Source organism: Colossoma macropomum, unplaced genomic scaffold (genome assembly GCF_904425465.1).
Source record: "Colossoma macropomum unplaced genomic scaffold, Colossoma_macropomum, whole genome shotgun sequence".
Taxonomy (NCBI): Eukaryota; Metazoa; Chordata; class Actinopteri; order Characiformes; family Serrasalmidae; genus Colossoma; species Colossoma macropomum.
In genome coordinates, this window is record NW_023494787.1 from 21932713 (window position 1) to 21945940 (window position 13228).

At 40.5% G+C, this 13228-nt stretch overlaps 1 protein-coding gene across 2 annotated transcripts in view; it reads left to right on the plus strand.

Annotated features, from left to right (window-relative positions):
- The window catches only part of vps50 (VPS50 EARP/GARPII complex subunit), a 159800-nt gene that overhangs the window by 57456 nt on the left and 89116 nt on the right, over nt 1-13228 (plus strand). For both annotated transcript variants that reach the window (XM_036566437.1, XM_036566438.1), the window contains exon 13: nt 8058-8193. In XM_036566437.1, coding sequence (XP_036422330.1) covers nt 8058-8193 — 136 coding nt within the window. The remainder of the gene's footprint in view (nt 1-8057; nt 8194-13228) is intronic.

Sequence of the window (13228 nt, forward strand, 5' to 3'; positions counted from 1 at the left end):
AAGGAGATCAAAAAAACAGCCGACACATCTCAACTCAAAATGATCCCACACATCCAGAGAATATAACGCTGCTTCAAAAGTATAAGAATGAGCGAGTAAAGAGCACTTTCTGTGCTCTCTCGTTCTATGTCAGTTTCTTTTTACATCTCTCTTTTGTTTCTCCTTTTGCCATCAACTGTGCACACATTTACACAAGCCTTTGAGGCAGGAAAGCACAATGCTCACTTTAGTGGCCTAACCCAAATGAGGCTTCCTAAGACAGGCGTTTAAAGCCTGGATAACTTCTCACCAGGTGAGTTCAATTAAAGAAGCGCTGTTCAGTGGGGCTCAGTTAATGAGGTACCCGTGTGGAAGCATCAGCCGCCAGCCTTGGGGAATCATACACACGTATAAAGGTCCTCATGGCTCACGTTTATTGGAAATTGCCAGATTAATTTGCCCTTGTTTTTGTTTACTAAGATGACATCTGCATTTGGCTCTGAGTTTCTAGACATTGGCACTTTTTCATGTGCTCAGCCTCAGATCAGCCTCCCTTTGCTTCTGCATTGATGTAACTTTATTAGCACACTAGTCATGAGGTTAGCCTGGCTTTTTGGACACATCCTGCCATGACCTGTCATAGCATAGTCAAGGGGAAAAAAGCTCATTTTGCTGTTGACTGTCTTCAGTTCAAGGAAATAGAAAATTTAGCTTTCTGTTTCTGCTCTGATGGTCGGCTATAAGTCAGAAACTGATTGCGTAACAATGATTTTGCTCTTGTGCACTTGTATTCATGGAGGGTGATGCATCTTGAATATGATCGCACCTTTAGTTCAGTGGTCTAACAACAAAAAAGTGCATGTCGTGTTAAATCATTTACTTTAAATTTATATCACTCTGAAAAAGGTCAGCAGCTGTCCTTTAATTTATTTATTTTCCAGTCAATATGGTCATTAAGTACAAGTTATTCATTTTTCAGCATCAGGAAAAAAGCAGAAAACATATTTAACTAAATATTACACAGAAGCCTCAACTAAATATTTTATTTGTTAAGGATTTATGGTGTCCACTATTTACTTCTATAACAACTTCTGTTTTTTTTTCATGAGACTTGCTTTGATTTATTTATATTCTAACTTTCTGCAGAGATGTTTTTTGCACTTCCAAAGTTCAGTCTTATAAGTTGGTTGCATTTTCTGCTTCTCACGAACCAAGTAACCCCAAACACATTCAATAATGCTGAGGTCTGGACTCTGAGGTGGCCATTTTATTGTTCTGAGAACACCAGAAGCTTCTTTGTTTGATGTGCAAAATTTCTTCTTTTTTGTCTGTTTCTTTTTCTCATGGTGACAGTTTTGCTGGTGTTCCAGGTCTTCCCGTGGTAGTTAGGAGTCACATTTTCTCCAGATCTTAAGGAAACTCCTGTTTAGTTTGGCTTTCCTTTTCTAGGTGCAAATAATTTATGATGTTATGTCTGATATCCTCAGAATTCTCTCCTAAAAATGAATAACTCGTACTTAATGGACATTTGATCTGAAACTCAATGAAATGATGGTGTCTGACCGTTTGCACCATCCTGCATACTTGAGTATGTTTACATGTATGTACTTTGTGTATTTACATGTGTATATTTGACTTTCTTCGTTTTTGCTAAATAGTATCCGTACTTTCGCATAAGTATAGTTTCCCTGTTCTCTGTACTTTTTCCTCTCCTGTCGAATTACTAGTGGTTATATACCAACATTATTAAGTATTTTTATCATACCAACAAAACTGTTAAGCTGTAAAAAACAAAAAAAATGTTTTCTAGCTATGCTAGGGGCAGTGGGACATGTTACCTTGTCATGGCATAACTTGTTTAATTTGTTTTGTCTGTAGGTGTAAATTAATTTTTGACCAGGTTCCGTGGCTAGCATATCACAGGCACCATACACTTACTTGTAAACCACTGTTTTAGCCTCTAACTAAGTTTATCATACACTGATCCAGAGATCCCAGAGGGCACCTGTATATGATGACAATGAGAGGTGGTTTGTTAATGAACTGAGTTTATTTTTCTTTATAGCCCTCCACTGCAGCAACACCAGGCAACAGAACTTGTGAATGGAAAACTGGTATTTTCTAAGCTTTCAGTTTGACAGAACATGAGTTTGTAAAATGTTTACAGATTTCAACATGCTGGCTTCATCACTTCTTGGACAGATATGTTTTGGATGCTGCTGGCTGACCCCACAGTTTGAACGCTACCCATGAGCAGGGCCAGTTTGACAGAGGAACAGAAGAGAACATTTGATTAATTCTCTCCATTAGCTCAGCGAGGGGCTGCATTGACGTCTGCTGATAAGCGAGGACATGCGAAAAGCATCATTAAGATGCAGCTTGAATGAGCCCCAGCTCATGGGAGAGGCTCACTGCTCTGCCTCATCAGAGAGGCGCACACTCCAGGCCATACCCCATTCCGTCTGGACATGATTAGACGTTCATAACTTAAAGAACCGCTCTAGGGACACCAGACACCATGCACGTATGTTGTGTTGATCACATGCTAGCCTTGGTTTTGAGCCAAAGGTCACAGGGGTTTGAATTGGAGCTCAAGATCAGGGCACTTTTAAGAAATGCTATCCATTGCATGATCACGTTGTGAAGAATTAGACAGTGCTGATCATGGTAATGTGTTGATTAGTGCTGCTTTCCTCGGTGCTGGACACAGGACACAGTTGAAGGTTAAAGGGGCTTGTCGTGTAATCTAAGCTGACTTCCATCTAAGCAGTGCAGTCAGTCTATTTTAATTGTACCTCTGTATAGAGAACTGATGTTGACTTGTGGTTGTCTTCATGTTATTCATTCGTCTGTTAGCCATAAAGATTATAAATTCTATAAAATACAGATTCATTCAACAGAGGTGCAGCTAATTCAGATTTTTTCTTAAAAATACACAAAATACACACATGTTGCTAGACGATTTATTAATATATTACAGACAATAAAAACAAACAACTGATTTTTTCTTTCAGTTTTCTTGTTGTTTCCCAACTTTCCTCTGGAGAGAGCAGAGCCAGTTATGCTCACTGTTAGACTCCTGGCCATTGGATCTGGACAATGGAGGCAAAACTTTAGCTGAGATTCATGTTGTACGTGGACCGAGTCGCTTTTGTTCCAGTTGTTTTTAATGGGATGGATGCATTTTCCTCACTTTATTTGTGCACTGAATGCTTTGTATTTTATGTGTCGTGTGTGGCTCTATTTTGTGCACAGTGCACCGTGTACCACGATTTGAAAAAACTGAACTTGACACAGTTAAGTAGCCTACATCATCAATGTTTTTCTGTGCTGACCAGCTGGTTTAAAAAGAAGATCGGCAGAGGAGGGATTAGTAGCTGTAGATGCTCAATATCCTGAACTGTATGGTCAAAATGATCACATTTTCAACAGAAAAAAGTTTTTTTCAGCTTCACTCGGTCTGCTTTTAGAACCACATTTGCTAGTCAATGTAGATCACTTTCTTAAAGATGAATGTCATAGCTTTCTGCTTATACATATCGATGATTGCCAGCTAGCACAACTGATTGACTGTGATGATGCTACTTTCGCTTCGCTAAAGCGGCTGTCAAAAACACTGTGTGAAGCCCCAAGATAAAAAAAAAGACCTTGCAGTGCACCTCAGTGTTTTTCAGTCCTCAGAAAAACATGCCTTGGACAGTTGCGCTGCTTGGGTGCTCCAAGAAAGAATGAGTGATTTGCTTCATTTAGTATGTTCATAATTTATTGTAATCAGTCCTGACTTTCCTAAGTTGGTGCATCAACACCTTTAGATTGTTTGTACACCCCTATTAACTTGGATTTAGAACTGTGAAGGAGCCTGGTGTACTGTAGCCTTTTTGAGCTAGTTTGGTATTATACACAGTCAGCGAGTCCTATGCGTGCTTGTGTACAAATATCTTTCACATGCTACTTAGGGTTATTAAAGCCTGAGAGCGCTGAGCACTGAGAAACCTGCAGCAGATATTCTCCCTGGCCCTGTGGCTGCTGTGGGACCACATTAAGGATGCCTCTGAAGAGAGCTGGGTGGGATGGAATAGGCCCTGCGCTGATATGCTGGTGCTGCATTTCTCAGGACTGCTGACGGCAGCAAAGCTATTTTGTTTTTTATTTTTTTTCCTCTCTCCATCACTTTCAAGAAAGCACCACGGCTGTATCTTAAAATGGATACGAATCGGCTATAAATAGGACTGACTCCCACCACCTAGCCCCAGCAGCCAAACCTCTGCTTAACAGAGAATGTGCTGGAGAATGTAGATGGAAGCTTGGGGCTCTTCATTGCTGCAGAAGAAAATAAGTGCTTTAAGCGAACCCCAGCAGGGAGAGATTTCCTAGAATTTCCATGGTTTTTCTTCAGGCAGTCTTGTCATTGACTTCGATCAGGTTGTTTAGATTGATGGGTGAACAGTACCCTTACTTACTCTTACTGCCTAGGATGTTTTCGCTCAGCACCTACAGTAAGTGATATGTTCCTCTCTGAGCTTCTCAAGATCAGACGGACCCTTACCGCCCGTCTACACCTCCTCACCCCCTTACCCCCAAATCTCAGTTGCCTGGCAACAATGATCTCAACCCTACAGCAGTGACGCAACTGACAGGGCAGTGGTTCAACTGGTAATTACTCCTTTTCTTCACCTCTGCAGGGTCTGTCATGTTCTCTAGTGCCAAATTTTGGATCATAGGATCACTGTCCATATGACTGAACTGCTTTGCACCTTTGCAGACTCCTTCACAATCTTTCTGGGCATCGGACAGCTTGAGAACTTGAGAAGTAAAGAAATATACTTGGAGCCTTACAATACCAAAGAGTAGAACTGAGTGAATACAGGTTAAAGTTCTGTACGCACTCACTCACTCATTATGAATGAGTTTGTACCAACAGTGCAAACCACACTAATGATAATGTCAGTCACGTTTCAAATTTAAATAAAAAATGCTGAAGTCCCTTGGTCACCTCCCGCTGTCTAGTCTGTTGCATTTGAAGAAGTTCTCTTTGTTTTTGAGGCAGTGGACCTAAAGGACTGGCCAGTCTTTTGTGGTTAGTCATACCCTAACATGGACACCAGACCGATTGTCACGCTTCCACTCGTACTACCTGAGAAACTACCTGACTCGGTCAGCTGCATCAGACTCTTGGGGCCTTATCCGTGCAGCAAGCTATGGACCAGCTGGTTGTGAAGCGTAAATGACTGTAATGTTTTCCAAATTCTAGCAGTGTCTGATGGTTGGAGGCACAAGTGTATGGAATGCATATATCAGCAAAATTACTCAAGAAAATCAGTGCAGCTAAAGTTAGTTTAGTATTTGAATTTTATATTCCACCTTAAATGAGGCTGCAATACATTCAGGCACCTGTACAGGTACCAGGATGAAACTGCTACTCCATTTAAGGTAGGACTGAAAAGTCGGTGAATGAGAGGCCAACTTCTAGAAATTCATGCGTAAAGCAACATTTAGCACAGTTTTTGACAGGCCTTTGGGGCTAGTGTAAAAAGCGATATTGACAAGTTTTTGTTTGTACTGTTTACTATTTCAGATTTACTTTTGTGGTAAACTTGATTCTTATTAAAAATTGATGGGACATCTCAGAATAAAAATCCACTGCTAGCTACAAAAATAGGCCAATACCTAAGCATCTTAAATGGTTTTATTTGAAAAAACACGTACTGCAGTATGTACCAAAAATGTCAGAACTTACAGTAATTATACTGTGATATAAATTTTTGCCCATACTGCCTACTACTATGATGATAGAGGTGTGCATGGGCATATAATTGGAGCCTGCACCCGACCAATACCTGTAACTTTGAGACCCAACCCATCCTGGCCTGACTGGTACTTTTTTTTTGTTTTGTCCACAGCTAACAGTTAGCAAGAGCATAAGAGTAAAAGTACACAAGTGAGAAAATGTGAGAGAATGGACGAAATTTACATCATCACATTCCTTCAATTAAATCTACTACATTAAAAAATGACTCATTAGAAGTTAATCCCGACATGAGCCCAAACCTGCCCAATAACCTGATATCTTCTCTGGTCTCTTCTGGATTGGGACAGGCAGCAGGCATCCATTTCAAATGTCAAGTTTGCCCCTTAAGGTTATGGCTGATGGTGCTTAAGATTAAATTTTGTCCTTATCAGTTTTGTGGTTTTGTTATGTATTCCTTTCTGTTTCCCTGTCAAGTCCCAGCTCACTGTATTAGTCAGAAGATCTCCAGTATCATAACACATTTTGGGTGGATTCATGTGAGCTTGTTCATGTGCAGCTGCGAAATTCCCCCAGGTGATGAATCACCTCTGAATGCAGTCGCTGTGCACAGTTCGCCTTAATTCGATTTATTTTAGCCACTCAAGCTCAGGATGTACAGTAGTTATGCACATAAATATTAAAACGTGTGAGATCATTTTCATTCATTGTTTTGTTTTCCTAAATTCTCAATTGAGTAAGCTGATGGATTGCGATTTACTGTGGGCCCACTGTGAAGCACATCACCTGAGGAAGAAATGGGAAGTGTTTTAACCACGGATGAAGTGGTCATTAATATTTGTGACAGTGTTTTTTATAGTGGTTCTTTATATTTATATTTTTTATTTTTCGCAGATTGAGAGTCTACTTCATATACGTAAATTTAGTGCCATATTTTGTTTTAATCAATGTCCTCTGTGTGCATTTTTCTCATCTTCTCAGAGTAGAGTGAGTAAATGTTTGGCAGTGGAGAGTGAGAAGCTGGGAAGTCTCTGTAGATGTGTCTAATTTATAGACACAAGGCACACTCAAAAATGCAATACTGGATCAGTTTGGACCCAAAAGGTAGTGAGAGGCTCCCGCTACATTAATTGTTCCTAAAGCACTGCAAGTGTTAGCTTTCTCACAGCAGGGGGACATGTTGCTATGTGCCGTTTCTTCCCTCTAAAACCAGTCCCAGCCTCTGTTGGGCTGTAACTCACCCAGCCGCAGCCTTGCAGAGAGCAGACAGACTTGCCATTAAGGCTTCCGCGCTTCGAACAAAGACTGAATGGAAGTCCTGCGTGTTGTTTTCAGTGGTGCTGATGAATGCTTTTGTAGGGATGAGTCGGCTGTATTGTGGTTTGAGATACAGCAAAGTGTGTGCAGCGTCTCCAGACCGCAGGTTAGCCCCGCCAAATGGGAGTATAGCAGCTTTTTCTCAGAATTCTAATGTCACTGAGGTCAAAAGTGGACCAAACTGTATTTTACTTTGAACACACACTCCTCTTTGACTTGAAATACAGTTTCTCATTTTGAAGGCTGACCCTGATAGTAACTACTTTCAGTCTCTATGGTATTAATTCTGATTATCAAGCTCCAAGGAATGTGTTGGGGCCCTGTGCGGCTTTGATAGATTGAATGCATGGTAAATGCTCATCCAGGTCCACAGCAACTCCTTCCATTATCTCTGGCGTATTCATGCTCCCTCACTGTCAGATTTACTGATGTTCAAATGTCAGCAGTGAGATTTAGGGCAACACATGAATTTTAAAAAGACAGGATGCTTCTGTCTATTGTGATCCACCAAAAAGCCCTGTAGCTCACAGACCAGTAGCTCACTGTAGGCGTTTCTAGTGTTCTGGAGTTTTCTTCTGCTGAACTGTTTGACATGTAGTGAAGTTTAAATTCACATTTCTGTGATGTTGTTTGCGCTTGCATTAATATTTAACCTACATTTTACTCAGAAAATAGTATACAGGTGTTTTCCTCTCTCTTTTTCCACTGAAGTACCAGTGTGTGTTTTCTGACAGTACCACTATTATGCTCACAAAAAGTGACATACAAATTACAACCCTGTAGGTTTTTCAGTTTTGTCCGTGCAGCAGGCAGACATCTCAGAGTAATTGCCTGTTTCTGTGGCACCATGTTTTTTATGTCACAGACTGCCTCCGTGTTCACTAGCAGATATGTTTCACCACTCTTTTCTGTGGTCTTGTCCATGAAGAGAGGCAGGAGAGAAAGTCTGCTGAAAGGGTCGAAGTGACTGCAGTGGCACTGAACTGACTTTCTGCTCTTATCACTCTCCCACTAGCACATCACTCCAGACAGCTACATCCCCTGCCTGACGGACCTCTGCAAGGCATTGTGGGAGGTAATGCTTAGCTACTACCGGACCATGCAATGGCACGAGGAGCATGACAAAGAGGAGGCAGCTGACCCTGACGCAGGTAACTCACACTCCATTTTGCAACCCTGTGTGGTATTGCCTATTCAGATTCCTCAGCTCCAACTAAAGAAATGTTTGATAAGAAATGCAAACTCGGACTTGGGCCAAAAGAGTTGGTCTTTTAACTTTGCTTCTTCAGTTTTGCATGGTTTTCAGAGAAGGCCTAATGATTTCTGTAAGAGAAAAAAATAACCGACATGTCTTTAGTTCATTTTTATTTCATGTAATTATGCTTGTTCTATTTAAACTCTGCAGGTAATTTAGGAATACTAGTGCTTATTTAAATTTTGGTGACAAAAGCAAAATTATCTTTTCAGGGTTTTTTTTTCTTGTGGTATCTCAGTAGATACAGCCAGATTAGCTCTCCCATTGGTCTGGCCTTCAAGATTCAAACTGAAGGCCTAATATGTCAGATTAATCAGTAACATGATCAGAAAGTGACAGAGGAGTCCACCAAATCACATTTCGATATCTTATAAGTGGGACTTTTCTCTGAGGAAAAAACATCACTCTAGGCCTCCTAGAAGTCCTAGATACATCACTGACTGAGAATACGAGTGCACAAGTGTTCGCCTGACCAATGCATTTTAGAAATGGAAAACGGCGGCAGCAGCAGCTCTGTCAGGGCTCCTTACTGAAGGATTCACTGTAAAGCTGCTACAAGGTAAAATATATGTTGATATGTCTGTTACAAGCTTCAAATAAAACACGGAAGTTACAAGTTTCAAATCCATGTTTTATATTGATCGGCCAGAAAATGTACTAGTGTCAGAACTATGTAAGCAAGCCTGTCTGAGATTGCTTGTTAGTGGCATTATTGTTGTTGCTTCAGTGAAAAACTGAAAAGGCAAATTTGAACACAGCATGTCTGCTCAGAAAATACAACCAAAGTTGTAACCAAAGTACAGAAATTTTGTATGGTCAAAGGCTGGTTTCCCCTCTTGCAAATGTTGCGTGCAGGAAATATAAGCAAGAAGTTGTAATGACATGTTGATCACAAAACAAACATAATTTTCTCTGTGACATTTAACACTTTCTACACCAATCAGAAAGCAGCTCATGGTGCCACATGCAACCTGGTTTGTGATTATTCATATTTGAATTATTATTGAGCCTTGTTGTTGAGTCTATAAGCTAGTAAATGTCATGGGAAAAGTTCAGCAATATGCTTATTCTGTCTCAAGAAGGGTTTTATATACCACAACAAACATTTGCTTGCAAGCACAAATTGCAGGGATTTCTTTTTAGTTGGAGAAAACTCCAACCTAAATGGACGAAACTCTGACCCAAAGACTTACTGTCTTTACTAGAAGTGAAATAGTATTTGTTATTTTGTAATGCATACAATACTGTGTGAAAGTCAGAGACCACTGTACATTTACTGAATTTCCTGTCAAAACGGCCTTTGAGTACAAGTTATTCACTTTTCATCAGATATTTGAGGAGATTAGACATATAATAAATGATATAAAAATATATAAAATAATAACCCGCATAAGAAAGAACAAAGTCAAAGGAAAATAAGTTTCCAACACTTTGTACATTTAATACATTTTGAACTAAAGAAAATGGAGCTCCTACCCATGCAAGACGTGGTAGACCACCAAAACTGTCCCGGTCAGATAAACAGTACATCTTTGAGAGAAAATCAAGCTCCAGACTTGCCTTAGATTTGAAAAATCCACAAGTGTTTCTGTCCTGTGAGAACACAACTTGGTGCTATGGGTCTGAAAGGATGTGTAGTGTTCAAGAAGCCGTTATTGAGAAAAGGACATGAAAAGGAGAGCATCTGCAAATCAGGCAAAGAAGCTGCTGGTGTTCTCAGAAGAATGGACTGACCACCCCAGAGCCCAGGCCCATTTGCTAGTGGAAGCAGAGCGGAAGAGTTTAATAGTCCAGGGAACTAGACTCCGCCAGACGTGATACCACTGGTGTGAGAACAGCAGACAGACACCGTGTCTCTTGCTTATTCTTGTTCTGTCGACACAGCTGCTCTCATCCTTTAAGCGTTCTTTTGAAGCGACTGCATGGTGATCTGCGCTCCAGCGACTGGCTCCCTTATTGGTGAACTTAAATCAAATTAAGCAGAAGGAGATGGAGTTTCATTAGGATGCCCACTACCCTTGCAGCTGATGGATTTATAGGCCTTGCATTTGCTCTTTACTGCAGGAGCCATTGCTCCCTGTGTGAAGTGGCTTTTCTTGGTGCCTTGTTTTTGCGCAGCAGGGGCCGGGGAGATCAGGCGGGTAATTGAGGGGGCTATTGCCGTTTGTATTGGAGTGCAATGTGTTTTGCAGCATTTGCCTCTGTGCCTCCCCTCGGCTTCGATCTTTGAGGTCATTGAGCAGGCCTGAAATAGACTGGTGCTTGTAGTTGGTTGAATCTGACATTGGAAATTCATTGAATCACTCCAGAGTACCCTTGTAACCACTCCAGTGAATGGCATACAATGTGCATTAGAGGAGAAAAAAATGTTTCACTCAAATGTTATTGACTTGGCCCAACTCATCAACATATTGAACCTGCCCTCTCTGATCTGTGTTCCTGTCAGTTTTTTCAATGCTATTACCTGCGTACTTGCAATGCTATTAGAGGACAAATGCTTCGTAGTCCTCAACCCATATATTTCAGTATATTTTTAACACTGCATCTCTTTTAGGCCTGTTGCATTAAAAATCAAGAATGGAAGACAGGAAATGAGGATGTAGACTGAAATGAGCATGCACAATGGTTGCCAGTTAGTGTTGAGACTGCGTTTTTTTTTCAGAATCAAGCAGCGTCTTTCATTAGATGCCCATTGAGGTCTAATAAGCAGTAGATAAACAAAGTTGTGTTTTTTTCCTCAGCCTACATTGTCTTCTCTCTGCTGTTTCTGTCTAGCTCTTTAAATATCCCTCTCTCTCTTTTTCTTTCCACTTCCCTGAAGTTCACAAAGCAGCAGATATGTCTCCAGAATGCACTGGTTCATTCTAAGCTGCAGACGGGCAGAGGTCCTGCGTACATTGCCGAGGTGTCAGAGTCTGGCGTGTTCTAGATAAGCACAGGATTCTTGCTTGTGTCATCAATTAGACCAACTTGCACGGATATGAGTAAGCCGGCAATGAGTTTATAAAATAGGTTTCTTCTGCTTTCACAAGGCTGTCCTCAGCAAGGAAATTGCAGCTAGCTTTTTTTGTCTTCTCATAAAGCTGTTATACTTCTGCCTGCTTGGCCGTAAAGCTTTCTTGGCCCGCGTTTGCCTCGGTTACTGAATGTTAGGCATCTTGCTGATTGTTTGACCTTTTAAACAGGAGATTCTTGCTTTTTCTAAAAACTGATTATAGCCTGGAAAAGCGCTGTGTTGATGACATGAAAAAAGAGCCATATTAGAAAACAGACACATACCACTTCTGTTTGTTCAGTAATCATTTCTGTTCATTTAGGGAGGGGGCAATATGGTGAAAATCTAATATTGCAATATATTTGTTCCCCAATACATGATTTGCATTACAGCATTGAGCTTTTCTGAGGTTTGATAAGTTGGCACAGACAAAAAAGATTTCACAATATGGCAAAAATGTAGTATTGCAGTACTTGCAATACATTTTTTTCCACATTGCATGATGTGCATTATGACATCGAGCTGTTTGAGATTTAATAAGTTGGCACAGACAAAAAAGAATTTGTGATATGGCAAAAATCTAATATTAGAATACTTATGATACATTTTTTCCACAATAAGTGATGTACATTATGACATTGAGCTTTCCTGACAAAAAAGAACTAGTGCCACATTGAAATGATACTATCAAAAATCATGAATACAATCATTATTTAATGTTTCACAAACTGCACTGCAATAAATCCAGTTGAACAGGACTAATTATGTTCTCTTTGCAACTAAACATGGAGTTAATCTTTGTTCTTTAAGTGCCAACAATATCCACAATATACATATAGTGACAGTTTTAAAATAATTGATCACGGTAAAGATATTGTCAAATTACCCATCCCTAATATTCATAACGTTAGTTTGTTCTAATGTTGTTCTAGTTTGTTTTCCCTACTCAACGCTTGACCCAACAAAGGAACTTGTTAATTAGTTACAAAAGTTAAATCAGGTGTTCTAGATAAGAGACAAAAGTGTGCATAGTGTATGGTCATTAGGACTCAGAGACTTAAGTCCCTTTCACACCAGTGGGACATTCTGCCCATTTCACTGAACTTTAATGATTATTTTTCCCCCATTCAAAATTACAGCAAACTTCAGACCATTTTTGTGATTGCTAGGATCTTGTTACTACTTTGAGCCCAAACACTGATCTGATGAGCTGATTTTAAGAGAAATTAGGGTTTCTTCATCCCTTGTTGTTGGTAAAGCTAAGGAAAAATACCCCCCGCCCCAACCCAGTCGAACTGTTTGCTGCGGTTATTTTCCACATGGTTGAACGAATAAGAGGATTCTGTTGCCAGCTCAGGTCTACATCTTATTTTAAAGTTGTTGGCAACATCCTGCAAGGAGGGGCATGTTTGGAAAGTTTTAGTCTGTTGCTGTGATTTCACCTTCATTGTAAACCTCACGCTTGCATGTTTTGTACAGGATGTCAAGGACCCATAATGCATCCAGCCAAGAAGACAAATCATTTTTCTTTTGAATGTTTAGTATTTGTACCAGGGTTTGGTTTCATCTGCTTTTTTCTTTGGCTATACTTGGCCCACTGCTTACCCTCACTCACTGTCTTCTGAGCCTTCAGAGAAGTGGTGACTCCTCTGCAAGCTGATCCTGTGGCCAGTAGTCTGAAGGGCGAAGGGTGCTTTCACTTGCTGTGACAAGTGAAATCCTGTGGCCAGTAGTCTGAAGGGTGCTTTCACTTGCTGTCATCGGTAAAATGAGCAGGAGAATGGCCTCAGGCCTCAGTTCTCTGTGCAGCCTGATATACTGAGCTTGTCAGGTTAATGTGGTGGTCATTAATGTCACCACCTAATACAGTTGTTTCGGTAATGAATATAGCAGAGTATTTCTCCCGAACGTCCTGCCAGATCACATTCGCACCTCA